At 36.0% G+C, this 17,431-nt stretch overlaps 4 protein-coding genes across 4 annotated transcripts; 2 read left to right on the top strand and 2 right to left on the bottom strand.

The window, feature by feature from the left end:
- Positions 1 to 1,785: 1,785 nt before the first annotated feature.
- LOC147284045 (annexin Gh1-like) lies at positions 1,786 to 5,694 on the top strand. Its single transcript, XM_086243560.1, has 5 exons — positions 1,786 to 1,934; positions 3,401 to 3,546; positions 4,224 to 4,442; positions 4,763 to 4,975; positions 5,160 to 5,694. Exons 1-5 carry the CDS (start codon positions 1,859 to 1,861, stop codon positions 5,454 to 5,456), a joined length of 951 nt encoding a protein of 316 aa, XP_086099686.1. The 5' UTR covers positions 1,786 to 1,858; the 3' UTR covers positions 5,457 to 5,694.
- Positions 5,695 to 6,435: 741 nt separating this feature from the next.
- On the bottom strand, positions 6,436 to 8,774 carry LOC147284044 (hematological/neurological-like protein). The gene is made up of 4 exons (XM_086243626.1): positions 8,585 to 8,774; positions 8,402 to 8,475; positions 7,369 to 7,813; positions 6,436 to 7,040 (listed from the first exon to the last, which is right to left on the bottom strand). The coding sequence occupies exons 1-4, from the start codon at positions 8,702 to 8,704 to the stop codon at positions 6,768 to 6,770; spliced, it is 912 nt and encodes a 303-aa protein (XP_086099752.1). The 5' UTR covers positions 8,705 to 8,774; the 3' UTR covers positions 6,436 to 6,767.
- A 4,434-nt stretch (positions 8,775 to 13,208) lies between these two features.
- LOC147284043 (Tetratricopeptide repeat (TPR)-like superfamily protein) lies at positions 13,209 to 16,030 on the top strand. Its single transcript, XM_086244912.1, has 2 exons — positions 13,209 to 15,779; positions 15,862 to 16,030. Exon 1 carries the CDS (start codon positions 13,276 to 13,278, stop codon positions 15,043 to 15,045), a length of 1,770 nt encoding a protein of 589 aa, XP_086101038.1. The 5' UTR covers positions 13,209 to 13,275; the 3' UTR covers positions 15,046 to 15,779; positions 15,862 to 16,030.
- Positions 16,031 to 16,196: 166 nt separating this feature from the next.
- On the bottom strand, positions 16,197 to 17,078 carry LOC147284042 (uncharacterized). The gene has a single exon (XM_086245221.1). It carries the CDS (start codon positions 17,030 to 17,032, stop codon positions 16,433 to 16,435), a length of 600 nt encoding a protein of 199 aa, XP_086101347.1. The 5' UTR covers positions 17,033 to 17,078; the 3' UTR covers positions 16,197 to 16,432.
- Positions 17,079 to 17,431: the final 353 nt, after the last annotated feature.

The following is a 17,431-nucleotide window of genomic DNA, read 5'->3' as shown; positions in this document are numbered from 1 at the left end:
TAATGTTGTAGTAAACTTAACCGAACAATACATATTCATATTCTCATTAGTTGTCTACATTTTTCATTTGTTTTTTACAATATTGATCTTACCTTAAACTATACTGCTGAAAAGCGAAACAATGCTTAAAACCTTGACAAGTACTTGTTCTTGTACCTCGATTATCCTTAAATCTTCTAGAATTAATATGACTCCATTCATGAAACCTATATTAATATTTACTTACTGAGAAATTCAAACATTTAAATATCTTTAGGTTCACCTTAATATTAAACAATTTAGAAAATGGGGCACCTTAATTACTTTTATACTGGTGGTATATGTCAGCAAGTGTTTGCGTGTTTGCATGTTTTTGCATGTGTTTGGTAATGGTAGGCTAAACCGATCATCAAATGAATTGGTTTGGTTTAGTTAGTCTTCTACCTTGGTTTAGTTATTCTACTAAAAACTGATTATGGTGTGCTATTTAAGGCTAAATCTTGATCGTGTCTATCATAAACCATAATTTTTAAATTTATCATTAAAAATATTTAACGATGACTGAAATTGTTTTAAGGGAGGCTTTCATTTAGGTCTTTTAGTTTTATAATGTACTAATTAAAATCTTATGACTTTTAAAATTCTAATTAAAGTCAAATAATATTATAAATATTTCATGTTATATAATATTGGTGCATTAGTTTCTATTTTTTTTACACATATCAGGCGCCGAGTACTCGGAAGCCATTTTCGAGTGTTCAACAATGCATTTTTATTTATTCTTCAAGCCCTGATTTGTTAGTTTTATATTAAGTTTTAATTCTGAGATTTTGGACTACACAAATCTCATTCTATACCATAGGAATGTATGAGGTGAACCCGTACTCTATACTCCTTAAAAAAAAAATTATTTATTTGACAAGTCAATGGTTAAAGAATTTTATTTAAAAAAAATTAATATATTAGAAGAACTAAATTCTAATTTTTCCTTGTTTTAATTATGATTTATAGTTAAATTTTGTTTTCAATAGATAAATGCCTTAACGTTTCACTAGGTCGACATAAGTTTGACATAAAATTTTCATCTAATTAATTTGCATATTCTTTAATTGCCATTTATTATAAACAAAACCTGATAATGCGAACTAATTGAAAGAAAAAATAATAAAAATTAGTGATTTAATTAAAAAACAAAAAATACTTTGCAACTACAAAATTAGTGATTTCATCTGTAGTGCAATCAAAATTGAAAAAATCATAAGAATTTAATAAAAAACTTAAGAAAACGAAGGAATATATCCTAATTTTCTATTTAATCAAACTTAATCGTTTCCTTACAAAATATCCGTTATAATTTCATGCATAAATTTCACCACCGAATTATAAAGGTGCCTTAAATTCAGCAAAATAGTTTTGCTCGTATCTAGAATTTTCGCAAATCTTGAGTAAGAACATTAAAACGTGGTCCCACCGGCATTATAAGAATGCGAAAAACCGGAGCTGTTTTATAAAAAATGGACCTACATAGGCTACATTATCTCTTCTCTTTTTTTTTTTTTTTTGATTGGGGACCTACATTATCTTTTTGTCACCTGTCACACACTCACACCTACCTCATCATTGCCTAAATAAGTAAAAAAAAAAAAAAGCAAATTATTTCGGATCTTTTTCCTTTTTTCTTCAATTTTATAAAATGATTTTTCTTTTTTCTTTTTCTTCTTTCTTTTTCTTTTTTCCTTTTCTTCATTCCATCAAATTCTATAAAAGGCCATGCTCCACACTAGATTTCATCACTAGTCCATTAGCCCATTATTACATTACATACATATCCTACTCCAAACTTACACACACATATACACCACTAAGAGACACAGAGAGAATGGCGACTCTTAAAGTACCAGCTGTTGTTCCTTCTCCAGCAGAGGACTCTGAACAACTCAGGAAAGCTTTTGGAGGTGAAGCTTCTTCTAAGACTCGGACCATATGCAATCATTCTGTATAAACTGATTTTGTTAGTGTTTTCTTGGAGTAGAGTAAATTTGATGTTTAACATGATCTTTGTTATGATCTGATATGGTTTAATGGTTGATCATCTGAAGTTTGATTAATCTGCTTCCATATTGTTGTACTTAGTACGTATGTGTTTTCTGGGTTCTAAGTGTGATGGGGTTGTAACCATTCAACAATCCAGTATACCAATACATATGTCTATATGATAATGAGCATGATTCATGAATCATGATGGGTTTCTTTGTCTTAGATTTTCATTCAATATTACTTGGCATCATTTTTGTTGGATCAAACTATCAAAGTATTGGATCTAGATTCTTTTTAACAATGATCTTCTTGAGTCAGTTTGAGGTTCACTATTGACTAACGTGTCTTCGTTAATTTTAAGTAATCTGATATGGTTGATCATCAAAAGTTTTTGATCGATCTGCTTCTATATTATTTTACTATGCAAGTATGTGTTTTCTGGGTTCTAAGTATAATGGGATTGTAATCTTTCCTAAAATTCAATATGCTAATATGATCATGGTGGATTTCTTTCTCTTTGGATTATCTTTCAATCTACTTGGCATCATTCTTCTTGGATCAAGGTATTAGATCTAGATCCCTCACCAAAAGAAAAAAGGTGTCAGATCTAGATCCGTTTTTATCTGGTTGACTGAGTTTGAGGTTCACCATCGACTAAAAAAATTTAAATATTCTTTTTCCTTATTTCACTCCAATTATTATGGCAAAATACAAGGGCCGAGTGCTAAACTACTATGAACTTGATCTCATTCATCTGCTCTGAATTCTATTACTAATAAAAATGTGATTACACATTGAAATGTCTTGGTTATGCAAATGTATGTTTGTATACTCTGATTGATATAGGGAACATCAACATCCCTCCTTAAGTTATTTATTAGTTCCAACTCTTTTACATAGAATTTGCTCAAAATTGGTAGGCTGCATGAAGTCATGCGCTCTCAATTAAACACTACTTACCATAGGCTTCCAATTACTTGAATGGGATCATCAATGAAAACAAAGTTGGGAGATAAGAGATAAAGAAAAAAACCTGTTTTTGATGTAATAGAGCAATTTGAAACTTTTTTTGTTTATATTGTTAAAAAAAAAAAAACAGTTAGCAAAACTGATCATATGATGGATAGATAGAGGCTGAAGATTTGTTGCAATGAGTGAGGCACTGTTATGGTTACATTGTGAAAATTATCATTTTGATCAATAATAGATGTTTTCATTAACTGTCTCAGCTCTCATAGAGTGTGATTTTTCTGATTACAGTAGCTGATGTGATTGATAGAAGGAACTGCATTCTTTTGTTATTTTTAGAATCTTTGCATAAAATTGCCAGTCTTCAATTCTTGGATGCACCATTTACTTAGCTGCTTTGGTAATTTGTATGCAGGATGGGGGACAAATGAGGGATTGATCATATCCATATTGGCTCACAGGAATGCAGCTCAGAGAAAATTGATTCAGCAGACATATGCAGAAACTTATGGGGAAGATCTTCTTAAATCACTGGACAAAGAACTCTCAAGTGAATTTGAGGTCAGATTCAGCCCTTTCATGTTTAAGTGCAATTAATATATGTCCCTGTCCCATTGCAATAATCTGCCCTCCATCCCTGCCCTATCCCCGCATCAGGGATGGAATTGATTTCCCCCTCCCGTCCCCATGGAGAAAATTGAATTCCCATCCCCACCTTGCTTACCATGTATAAATTTGAGTCGTTTCTTTGAACTGTGGTATGTATAGTATGCAGAAAAGTAAGATTAATTTCTTCTAAATGTGATCCAATAAAATCTTAAAGTTCACTTTAGCCATCTAAACTAACAGTCTAACAAGCATATAAAGTTACTGAAAAATCATGTACTAGTAAAAAAAATCATGACATAAAAATAAAGAACTAGACAAATGGTAAATAATGGGCAGGTTTGAAGGCTTAGACAACCCCCCCCCCCCTCTTGGGCTTAGAATTCTTCTAAGATGCTCCTGGTCACTCTGTTATGGGGATATACTCGTTCTGGTCTTGGTCACCCCTACTTATTCAACTGTCTAATGCTGAGTTCAAGCCTGGATTGTGTCCTCTAAATTGCCAAGCATAAAACGTCTATTACCTAGTTATCTTTTACTTTTTGGGTGTCTTTGGTTGAGTAGAACTTCTAAAGGGACTGTCATCTTTATAAGGCCATTGCTTAACTTTTCCTATTTTGTTGCATAACCAGCGAGCTGTGCTGCTATGGACACTGCATCCTGCTGACCGTGATGCATTGTTGGCTAATGAAGCTACAAAGAGGTTCACTTCAAGCAATTGGGTTCTCATGGAAATAGCTTGTACTAGGTCTTCTCATGACCTATTACTGGCAAAGCAGGCTTATCATGCTCGCTACAAGAAATCCCTTGAAGAAGATGTTGCATATCATACATCTGGAGATTTCCGCAAGGTACAACCTTAAACCTTCTAAGTCAATATTTGTAATTGATTGTGCTCTCAAATGTTTAAGTTGGTTGCTTGAAATGTATCTTCTTGATTCTCTATTGTATTCAACTTCTTGTATCTTAAATTAATTTGTTCAAAACTCCTTCAGCTACATTGCTTTCCTTTTCAAAAAAATTTGCACATTTGCTTTGATTGCAGTTTGTGCCTTGTTTCCTTCCTTTAGACAATTTCCTTCCTTCTGCCTAGAATTTCTTTTTATTCCTTTGCTTTGATTGCAGTTTGTGCATTGTTTATCAATTTGTCTTATTTTTAACTCCATCACAGCTTTTGGTTCCTCTTGTGAGCACTTACCGATATGAGGGAGATGAAGTGAACATGATACTGGCAAAAAAAGAGGCTAAGATACTTAATGAGAAAATCTCAGACAAATGTTACAGTGATGAGGAGGTTATCAGGATCCTCACTACCAGGAGCAAGGCACAGCTGAATGCAACTCTCAATCACTACAACAATGAGTTTGGAAATGCCATTAACAAGGTATAAATATCTCTCTGAGATGTGTACTGTCATGAGGATCGCTTGAAAAGATACTTGTAATAGTCAGGTGGATGTTAATTTTGTTTGATTAATTCTTTTACATGTCATATACTATTGTATAATTGAGGTTCCTATACAATTATCTTACTCCTATTGAAACTGATAATGAGGCACCTACGCGCAGAATTTGAAGGCTGATGCAGAGGATGATTTCCTCAAACTACTGAGAGCAACAATCAAATGCTTGACCACCCCCGAGAAATACTTTGAGAAGCTTCTACGACTGGCTATCAACAAGCTTGGGACGGACGAAGGGGCTCTTACTAGAGTTGTTACCACCCGGGCAGAGGTTGACCTGCATCGCATTAAGGAAGAATACCACCGAAGAAACAGTGTTCCTTTGGACAAAGCAATTGTCAAAGACACTTCTGGAGACTATGAGAAATTGCTTGTGGAACTGATTGGATGTGGAGATGCTTGAGTATTGCTGCTGCTTATCCAAGAAGGGTTACAAACCCAGTTAATGTTATTTTCCATGAGTTTAAGTTATCCTCGCTTGAATGCGTCTCTTTATGGTTTTGTGTGGACCCTTATCCATAAATCTTGCTATTCTAGTATAAGTAAAGATTATGGATGGAGTTATTAACTTAATGTTATGGATGCTCTCTTGTTTTTTGTAAAAGGAGTTATTTTATTCTATATGTTAATGTTGGGAGTTTTTTCCCCTTTCTATTGCCTTCTCAATTTTTTGTTTGCTTACATGGGCTCTAAATGCTTTCTTTCTTAACCCCTGTTCATTTACATCAGTATGATCTCAAAATTAGCCTCACAAGGACAGGAGACCCCTAATCAGATAATTAGGAAAACTAAGATTAGCCGTTTGCATAGAATGAAACCATCTGTTTTGTACTCTTGAAACCAAACTCACAGCCAAAGTTTTTGCTTCAAGAGACTCACCTAGGTGCAAAGCAAAAGCTCTTTTTCAAAAACTAGCACCTTAGGTCCAATTTCAGCTCAGGCAATAGCAGTTTTCCAATTGGATTGAAGCCAAGCACTATTAATGATGAAGATAACATGCTCATACCAAGAAGCTGATACAAACTGATACTGCACTGAGCTTTTCAAGCATGATAATTTGAATTCTCACCCATATAGAAACCCTTTGTTCCTCTACTTTTGGTGTATACATTAACCGATAAACCACTGTTTACAGTACCTGCGCAACTATGCATGCAAACTGCTGGGTTCATATCATTTTATGCCAAATGCGGAATCTGATAATCTAGAGCTGAAAAAAGGTTATATATTTTTTTCTCCATCCAATTAAATGGTAAAATTTTTCTTGTAGTAAATTAACTTAATTTACTAAGATCTCTTATTCACCTTTTTCAATCCAGACAATACAAGACCTGAACCAAAATTTTCTTGACGAAGCATGCCAAACAGATGGAAAAAGAAGAAGAAGAAAAAGAGTGTAAAATTCCATTAAATTATCATCTAATTCATAAAGGAAATAGGTCCTGCAGCAAGTAAAGTGGTAAACACATACTTCAGCAACTGGGATACACACACTTGAAATAACCCAATTAGCCAAACCTCCTCCATTTTTCTAAGTGTCATGCCCTACCAATGTATAAATGTATAACTACTACTCGCATCAACCACTTCAAAACCCAAGATGCCGATCATCATAAGGGCATGAAGGGTTTACATGTCAAAACACTCACAATGGGATATGACGAGACCAACTTTATTTGATGATAAAGGAAAGTAACAAGTTAGAGACTTTGAGTTAAACCAAGGCAATGCTGCTCTCTCCACCAGGGGGCTTGCGCACACCACCTAGATAGTCTCTGGATGCTGCCTTTCCATCAGCAAAGATGTTGCTACCACTCATTTCTCTCAGCTTCGCCGTACTTAATGGTTTTTCAGCAGATCCTGGAGGAACATCACCCTTAAATATATCATTTCCCGTCAGCTCAGCAAATTTCTGGTTATGTATTTTCTTTGCAGACTTGACAACAGGTTCCTCACTGAACATGATTTTACTCTGACCTCCAGCAGGCTGCGTGAACAAAAATAAAGTTCAATACTGGATTGTCGAAAAATGTTCTCTTACCATATAGTCTAACATTATCCAGCAGAGTGATATCAATCTGTGTTACAAGGAAACACTTTTCCAGCAGGATATGTTGTCATGCTATCAATGTGGACAATATGTTCCTCTTGATCAGAGAACATTACCCCTCAAGTGCATAGCTCAAAGTATATTTATGAAGGTCCAATTTGAACAAGTGTTGTAGTTCCTAATTAACGAAACTATCAAAATTGGACCAGCCAAATGAAGATATGATAAGTTCATTCACAGAAACAAATAGAAACAGTGAACTCACATTTGAAACTTTGACAGATGTGCGTAGATTTCGCGGTGCAGGCTCCCCCATGTCTTTGGTTTCTCTAGCTTCCTGGGTGTGAGCAGCAGCAATTGATCGAGGCATAATTTCAGGAGGAGGACCAAAGATGTCATTTCCAGTGAGCTCCTTGGACTTGGCATATGATATATGCTTTTTCGACTTTGAATCCAAGTCAGATTGCAATGTCCCACTCAATTCACGCTGCTTTGCTACCTCAGGAACGGAGGTAGGCTTCTTGGGTGTGACATGTTCATCAACACTGAATGATATTTGACTAATTCCATTGAGTGCTTTCTGATAAACACGCAGCCCTGTTTTTTTGTTAGAATTAGCAGCATCAGATTCTGGTGCAGCATTGTTGCCACCGGCTGCAAATATGCCACTTCCAGTAATCTCCTTTAATTTATACCCTGAACAAGGCTTCCTGAAATTAAGTAGGAGATGACATGATCAAACCATTCCAGCATCCCTTCACTATACATACAATAACCATTTCTTTTTCTGTTCAAAGGAGAGGCGGGGATGTTGGTGTTAAGAGAAAATCCCAGGCCGAAAATGTAAAATTTTGCATTACAATCAATAATATCATGGGTCTCTCCAACCATTGCTAATTAGTTAGTTTTGGGTTGAATGCTCAACTTTCTACAAATCTACAATTAGAACTCTGACTTTGAATTAAGTGTGCCCTCTAACATTGGAGCTACAAGGACCCACTAGATATACAATAACTATTAACCACCATATACATAAAGTACTGATATTTTGTGGATCTAAGATGGGTTGGGTAAACTTGAAACAAAGAAAACTATTTTGGGTACTGCAAATGGCTTTCACACACTCATGCATGCGTACACAATAATCAAACCAAGTATTTCCTGGTCAAAAAACAGAAAATTTTCAGCTCAATTTGCTTGATGAGTTGAGCAGACTATTGGGTATTGCAGAAAACATAAGAAATTAATAATGAAGCATGCATTACTAGATCTGACATCGATCACAAAACAGATCTTACTTTTTGTTGAGGCTATGAGCTTCTTCATCTGTGATCTGACCTCCATGGAGCACCTTGCTGATTCCCTCTGACGGCTGAAAATGCACCACGTGGTGAGCTTAATTAGCTTCCTCAACTTAAGCAAGAAAGAAAAAAAGAAAAAGAAGGAAGAAATTGACTACAAAGTGTGAGTGTAAGTGTAACCTGATGAGAACGGTGGTTGGAGGATGCGGTGGCGGGAGAGTCGGAGCGTTGACCCTCTTTCCAGGTCAACAGATCGGCAGTGTCTCTGTTAGGCTTTCTCACTGGTGTGCTTCTCTCCATTGTTGGTGGTGTTGTTGTCTCTGTGTTGTGTTTTTTTCTTTGGGTTGGGTTTTAAGATATTGTTTGAATTTCGAATGAAGGAGAAAATAAATAAATAAATGGTAAAGTAAATGCCAATGCCGTAACATTTTGTCATTTTCGAAACAAGAGAAGAGAAAGATCTCGGATGTTGCAACATGCTACTGCTACCCACCAAAATTTTAAAAAGAGACACGTGTCTCGAAAATACGTAGATAAATACAAGTGAGTGGTACCAATTTTTTTAAAACTAATAATCTCAGATGTGACAATTTATAAACAAAACTTTTTTTTTTTGGCCAAGAATATATAAACAAAACTTGAATTCACAAGAAAGTTAGCAAATTTTGGTTTCATCACTACTTAACATGAATTAGTATATGACATGATATACTAATATGAGACTAAACGAACTAGATTAATATCAAATACGAGTAACTTTTTTGATAAGAAAAACTTGTTTAACGGTAATTGTATGAAGAAAATTACTATTTTTGTTTTCAGTTATTAATATGTATTGTTTGAATCTGTAAATTATTGAGAGTAATGTGGAGCAATGTCCCATATCGGAAAACTAAGGCTTAGCATATGTGTTTATAAGTCTTGGGCCTCTTAACCCATTGCCAATTGGTTTTGGGTTGGATGCTCTAATTCTATCATGGTATCAGAGCTTGGTTATCCGCGTGTAAGGCCCAACGGCCACACGTGCTCCCACGTCACCCAATACAATTTGTTCACGTGTAAGGCTCAAAATATCGCCACACGTGCGGGGGCGTGTTGAGAGTAATGTGGAGCAATGTCCCACATCGGAAAACTAAGGCTTAGCATATGTGTTTATAAGTCTTGGGCCTCTCCACCCATTGCTAATTGGTTTTGGGTTGAATGCTCTAATTCTATCATAAATAAATATTGAACTATTTTATGGTTTGGTACTTTTGTTAGTATCAAGATTCAGTGAATTCTTTTTTATCTCAAGGTTCACTTTGCACTATTAGATATCTATATTAGATATCTAAACGTGCACATTTCAAGATGCACATTGAAATGTCTCAAGATGCACCAACACTAATTAAAAACGATACAAACATAAGATATCAAAATGTAATTTACCCAAGTTAGATATACCCATAGAAGAATTTTATTCTTTTCTTTCACTAAAACTGGAAACTTCATATGTGATGTATGTAATTGAACCCCTCACCTTGTAGGTAGCAACTATCCACAATTGGATGGGATGGAGAACTTGAGTCGAATTTCTTAAAAGGATTTGAATTTTGTTGTGTCTTTCATTTATCTATTATATATTTATTTCTCTCATTATGTGTATTAGATCAAATGGTTGTTTCTACCCCTCCAAAATTGAGTCATGACTCATGACCCACATAAATAAAAATTGTATTCAAAATAGTTTCCTTGCTGCCGACTTAGATGAAAGCTTGGTTGATGCAGACTATGCAGTGGGCTTGTTGTGTAGCATTTAGAAAAAGAGATGTGACAGTGGAAGGTTGACACTTGGCTCAAATCATTAGTTGGCATTTGACAAATAATGGAGAAAGTCATGAGATACTAGATGTGTGAGCATCAGTACGTTACTATTTGGCCAAGAAGTAATTTATAAGAGTAACATCACGTGGAAAGTTGGAAATGATTTCCAAGGCCTTATCAAGATCTTTGGACCATAATAGGCAATAAACATCACACCAATTGCAGTATAAGCTCTCGGCAGAGCTTTTGGGTGTTCTCTCGGCCGGCCATTAGCTGAGCACAATGCAATGCATGCTTATCAATCTAGCTAATTTTTAGCTCATGGACAGTCACCACTCAAGTATAAGTCATTAAAGTATAAGTCATTTTGATCAGACATGTGGATTTATCCTATTAAAAGTCTTAAGGACTAAGCAAATAAATTACTATAAAGGAAAGCTTACGAGGACACACACAATCCCTCCAACGAACAAATCAATTCAACCCAACAATTTTTTTACAATTGTTTACCACTCAAGTATAAGTCATTTTAACCAGACATGTGGATGTATCCTATTGAAAGTTTTAAGAACTAAGCAAGTAAACTACTATAAAGGAAAGCTTATGAGGACATACACAACCCCTCTAACGAACAAATCAATTCAACCCAACAACTTTTTACTATCAAAGTCTCTCAATATTTTAGTGTTCATAGTCTCTTGAGGCTTTTATTTGTAGTCGTCATCGTAGTTGTCGTTAATTTCTCTTATTTTTATTTCAATTTCTTTGTCTTTTAGTTCTACCAAGAACACTTCTTGGTATAAAGTTTATATTTGTTTACACCCTAACTTGGTCATGGGCCGAGATCATGGCCAAGCCCGTTGTTTTTGTTAATGAAGCCTAGTGGATGCCTAAGCCCAAGTTTTTTATGCAAGCAAGCCCAAGAGTCAAAGCCCAAGTCGAAAAGATTAATCAAGAGAAGTCCAGTTATGCCGAGAGTCCTTCAGAGATTAGGAGTTCTGAATAAGGCAACATAGCAATAACTTTGGCGTGAAGGAAAAATAATAAAGGAGTTCGAAAGTAACAAGGAAAGAGTTTCCTAACCCTACAGGATTGATCACTATATAAACAAAGCATCAATATTCAGAAATCTTTCTCAACACATCTCACAAAAATCAAGCACAAGCTTTTCGATAATTTTCTCAAAATTCTCAAGATCACAATGTGTTCTTTGTTTCCTTTAGATCTTAGAACTTTGTTCTTAGTTTTTGCTCTGTTAAGATTCTGATTATTCTTAGTATTGATTATGTTTTAAGGTGTGATTTTTTTTTATTCTAGTTTGCTTTTAGTATGAGATTTGTGATTCGAACTACCATTGTTACTCAGTTTCAAGACAATCAAATTACTCATTCTTTTTACATCAAAGTTCATAATTTTTCTTTGCATCAAATCACTTAAGCACCATCCACCGCATCTTTAATTTCGAGTATACAGTCATCGTTTCACCAAGTATCTGAAGTCCTTGAGAATCAAGGCAATCAAGAGCTTAGGTGAGTTTCATGTTCCTTTTTCGCTGAGCAATTGTTTGGTTAGTGGTTAGGTCACGACGCAATACATCAATGTACTCAATCACAAAACTCTACAGTCGGTCTCTCGGCCGAAAAGTAGTAGCACACCCGCAAATCATTAAAAGGACTACAATGGTTCTTTGCTAAAGATCCAGCCATTTTTGCCGTAATTTTTAGGGGAAACAATATTAATGTTATTTTTCATTAGCTTTCAATTAAAGTCTTGTTGCTCTTTTATTTATTTTTGTTGGTTGTTCATGTTTAAAGTCCTAATCAATTCTAGGCAAGAAAAGAATTTAGATGAGTTTTTCGAACATTTTTTTTATCGTACAATCATTAGTTAGTAGTTAAATAATTTATTTGATGCATTACATTTTATTTTTGTATCAACTGTTATTTTTTTTTCTATTTATAGCCACTCAAAGCCGAATAGTGGCACGCCCACGCTCACGCCAAAGGTCGGAAAACTCGCTTACAACAAGACATGTTGTAGTTGATTTGGGTCGTCATTGTCCACGTTGCCGAGATCTTTTAGCTATAACAATGGCATATACGTACCCGTTATATGGAATTTTTAATCCTCCCAACCACCACAGTTGAATCACTTCGAATTCTCAACTAAAAAATATGCTAAATTTGGATGATCAACTAGAAAACTAATGCTAATCTGGATGATTGGTATGTTGAAAAGGAGAATATCAATTACATAGTTGATTAATTTAATATTTATCTTTGTTTTTCTTGAACAACTTTGAGTACAAATTCGACCCAAAAAAAAACTGAGTACAAATCCTCTTAACTCCCTAACAAGGTTTGGATTGATTAGCTTTCTCACAAGATCATAAATTGAGACTGATCCAAAGTTCCAAATCCATACCAAACCTACAGTAGTCGTTTTGACTTTGGGATTAATACCATTTTGCTCCCCCGACTATTACACTTGTATCAGTTTGCTCCCCAGACTTCTAATTTGGAAAATTAAGGACTCTGACTTTTTCAATTTTGCCAATTGAGGTTCTTTTGTCAATTTACACATTTTTTATCCAAATCTTTGAGGGCAAAATGGTCCCTTCCAATTAGATCTTATCATTTTTTCCTCATGCATCATTTTTCCTCTTTTATTTCTTGCTAAATTTTGCTTGATCATCTCGACATTTTAGATGAAAAATGTATAAATTGACGGAATAACCTTAATTGGCAAAATTGAAAAAGTCAGGGTCCTTAATTTTCCAAATTAGAAGTCTGGGGAGCAAACTGATACATGTGTAATAGTCTGGGGAGCAAAATGACATTAATCCCTTTGACTTTTGAGTTGGGTTGGGTTCTCAATTTTCATTGGGCTTTGGAAAAAGTTTCTTTTAACACCATTAACAAACCAAGCCTCAGTTTTTCTTTGTTTGATTCCATACCTTCCCTTCCATCCAAAAGTTTTGCTCTTTTATTCTCACTTCTCAGTTGGAGATGAATGAACGCAAATAGACAAGAACTTCAACAAAAGCTCACTCTTTCGGAAAATTTCACATGGCTGTTTTAGTTTCATTGACTGGTGAGACCCAATTCATTCAGAGTCTCTGCGCAGTTGTAGTAAAGGGTCAGTGGAGCAACCTCTTGAGACCCAAGGTTGGTTCTAGTCTCAGCACAGCGACCATTCACCAGGTACTCCTACAACTCTCACTCTATGGCTATGGTCCTTCTCTTTCTTGGGCTTTCTTCAAGTGGGTTGAAACAATACCCACTTACAAGCACTCCTTGCAATGCTCGTGGAGCATGATTCACATCCTCACTAAGCACAGATACTTTAAACCTGCGCAGCAATTGCTTGAAAAAATTGCCCTTAAGGATTTCTTGTCATCACCGTCGGTTTTGAATGCTTTGGTTCCGACCCAAGATGACCCAGATGTCAATGCACATGTTTTGAGCTGGCTTGTGATATTTTATGCTAATTCTAAGATGACCCAAGATGCACTTCAGGTTTTAGAGCACATGAGGGTACATGGGTTTAAGCCTCATTTGCATGCTTGTACTGTGTTATTGAGTTCTTTGGTTAAAGATAGGTGGACCAATATGGTATGGAAAGTTTACAAGAAGATGATCCAGGCCGGGGTTGTCCCGAATGTTCATGTATACAATGTGTTGATTCATGCTTGCTGCAAGTCTGGGGATATAGAGAAGGCAGAAAGTTTGATGAGTGAAATGGAATTGAAGTGTGTCTTTCCTGATATTTTCACCTATAATACGTTGATATCACTGTATTCCAAAAGGGGTATGCACTATGAAGCTTTGTCTGTACAAGATAGAATGGGAAGATCAGGAGTTAGTCCTGATATGATTACTTACAATTCTCTCATGTATGGGTTTTGTAGAGAAGGTAGGATGAGAGAAGCTGTGAAACTTTTCCGCGAAATCAAAGGTGCTATTCCAAATCATGTAACTTACACCACATTAATTGATGGGTATTGTAGAGTGAATGACCTAGAAGAAGCTTTAAGATTGTGCGAGGTTATGAAGGATAGGGGGTTGTATCCTGGAGTTGTTACTTATAATTCAATTCTCCGCAAGTTGTGCGAAGAAGGCAGGATGAGGGATGCAAATAAACTCTTGAATGAAATGAGTGATAGGAAAGTTGAGCCTGACAATGTTACATGTAACACATTGATTAATGCTTATTGCAAGATAGGAGATATGAGCTCTGCAGTGAAAGTGAAGGACAGGATGTTGGCAGCTGGATTGAAGCTGGACGAGTTTACATATAAAGCACTCATTCATGGATTTTGCAAGGTCCTAGAGATGGACAGTGCTAAAGATCTTTTATTTAGCATGCTTGACGCAGGATTTTCCCCTAGTTATTGCACCTACACATGGATTGTAGATGGTTACTGCAACAGAGGGAATGAAGAAGCAGTTATAGGACTGCCAGATGAGTTTGTTAGGAAAGGTCTTTGTGTTGATGTCTCACTGTACAGGGCATTAATAAGAAGGTTATGTAAACAAGAAAGAGTTGATGGTGCTGAAAAGGTTTTCAGTATTATGCAAGAGAAGGGTATATCAGGAGACAGTGTTGTGTATACTAGTCTTGCATATGCTTACTTGAAAGCAGGAAAGTCAAGTGTAGTTTCAGTGATGTTAGATGAAATGTACAAAAGGAGGTTGATGGTAACCCGCAAGATCTATAGATCCTTCAGTGCTTCTTATGCTAGTGATAATGACATCATACGTCTATTTTGGGATCATATGGTTGAGAGAGGCCTAATGTCAAAACATGTTATTATTAAGGAAATGCAGCAAACATAAATGAACTTCGGAAATGTCACTGTGAGTCTGATTACAGACTAAATCTTTCCATCCTACAAGTATTAGTAACACAAACCTCCTATGATTCCACCTGTCTTAAAATGTGTTGGAGACTGTTATAGAACTCAGGGCACTCATAGGTATATGCACTCGTGGAGAAGATAAGAGACAATCACAAATGATTGTAACCAAGTCATTTTTCTGGTCAGTCGCATGGCTTTCCCCTCCTATTAATGCCCTAGACTCTTGTTGTTCAGAGCCTAGAAAGTTCATGGTATTTACTCAAAATGTTTTGGTGGGATTTTTATCAAGTAACAATCTCGTAATGCCTGTTTATCTATTGGAATATCCCAAGGCTTCCATCTGGAGTAACTTGAAGGAGGTACTGTTTGCTCGCAGTTTATCATGGGTTCAGAACAACTAAATCAGAGTGCCATGGTCTACTAAGGATGGGGTGTTTATATTACAATCTAAGACGGCCGTTTTGGGCTGTTGTTAGACTCTGTGGAGCTGTCCATCCTACCATGATTGTGGCAATTGGATATTTAGGCTGAACATGGAAGTATGTGGAATGGGTTTCTTCAAAATCATATGTGATTTAGAAGTGACAAATGAATTGCTGATGTGATGAAGCATGCCAAACTGTTGACCAAGCAGTTTCAGAACCCATCATCTTGCAATGTGAAAATCACAGCCAGATGTGGGCTTCTTCTTTTGGCATATGTGGAGCTCAGGTGATAACTCATACATACTGCAGTGTTTATTTATTTATTTATTATCTTTTGGTAAATGATATGAATTGGTGATGTTATGAAGGATGCTAAACTTTGACCTAGCAGTTTCAGAATCCATCATCTTGAAATGTGAAAATGAGGGCTTCTTTGCATATGTGAAGCTCAAGTGATGATTCATACATGGTGCAGTGTTTATTTATTTATTTATTATCTTTTGATAAATGATAGGTTATTGATATTTCTTCACTTTTTTTTCCTTTTCATCAGTCAGAAAAAATTTAGAAAGAAAAAAAAAGGAATCGGTATCCCATGTGGTTCCCATATTGTGCCACAGTTGCCTAGTCAAAACACAAAAAAGAGTAGTGATACTGTGATACATAAACAGGGCCAATTATGCTTTGAGAACAATGAGAAGCAGTCAATCACCATTAAACATTCAAACACTCCAGTATTCATTTGTGATTAGTAAAACAATTTAATTACATAGATTCTCCAATTGCCTATTTGGATTGTATCTCTCTCATCTTTTGGTTCATATATACACTTACAAAGAAATTTCCACATTCTTAATCCAGTACAATAACATTTCAGTCCTAGAAGTTAATGGGTCAGTGTGATACCAATAGAAAAAAACAGCAATCCTCTGGTTGTGCTTAAAAAGCCTCCACTGCAGCTGCTAGTGCTAAAAGATCATAATCTGAACAAGTGCCACCGTGACCATGCCCATCTTCACAACCACACTCATCCCACTTTTTCACCCGTCTTTGCCTTCTCTTTTCCACTTCCACAAGTGCTTGGACTCGAACCTTAATGCCTACTTGTAGTTTAGGTGGTTTGACACCTTCAAGACCATGCCCTGTACTTGTTGAAACCATTGGGACCCACTTGTCCAACTCCATGTTTGGTGACTCTAGGACTTCTCTCCATGGAATCTCTGCCCTGCCCAAGAGTTGTGACCCCCCAATTCTGCCAAAAACTGGCACAGTGTTCCTCCACCGGAGCTCAAAAACCACACTTTCTTGGTTTAGGCTGTTGTCCATGGAGTTCTGGGTTCCACAGCACTCCAAGGAGATGGACTCATTCCAAACATGGTTATACTTTGTGGAGATTTCTCTGGTGTTTAGCCTAATCTTCTTGTTCCCTGAAGAAAGATAGTATCTAACAAACAGGTTTCCTTTGGTCTTGAACTCAATGTTTTTTGCTTGTATGATCCTCAATTCACAGCTAAGAGAAGAAAACTGTGATGTACCCATTGTCTGTGTGTTTGAGAGTTAGAGATAGAGATAGAGATAGAGAGAGTTAATGGATTCTTTGGTGAAGAGTGGTAGTGTGGCTAGTGGGTTATATATAGTGTATAGGATGCTAGTGGGAAGGTGGCATTGCTTTTTGAGGGAGCATCATTTATCCATAAGTTAATAATGGGATCAGAGAGTATATGTTATAACCAAGCAAGATCTGAGTTGTAATATTATAATGTTTCATGCTTCATAATGGGGATTAAGGAATCATGAAAGATTGTGTGGAAGATTATGATGACTTATTATAAGACCCTTTAGATTCTTGAAGAGCTGGATTTTCGAGAACGACCCTTGCAAGTTGAAACAGTAGTGCTGTTGGGTTTGCATTAATGTTAATGCTGTGTGGGTTGTTCT

The sequence above is a fragment of the Dryas octopetala genome, chromosome 5, assembly GCF_963921425.1.
Source record: "Dryas octopetala chromosome 5, drDryOcto1.1, whole genome shotgun sequence".
NCBI lineage: Eukaryota > Viridiplantae > Streptophyta > Magnoliopsida > Rosales > Rosaceae > Dryas > Dryas octopetala.
The sequence above is the reverse complement of the archived record's forward strand: the minus strand, read 5'-3'. Positions and strand labels throughout refer to the sequence as shown.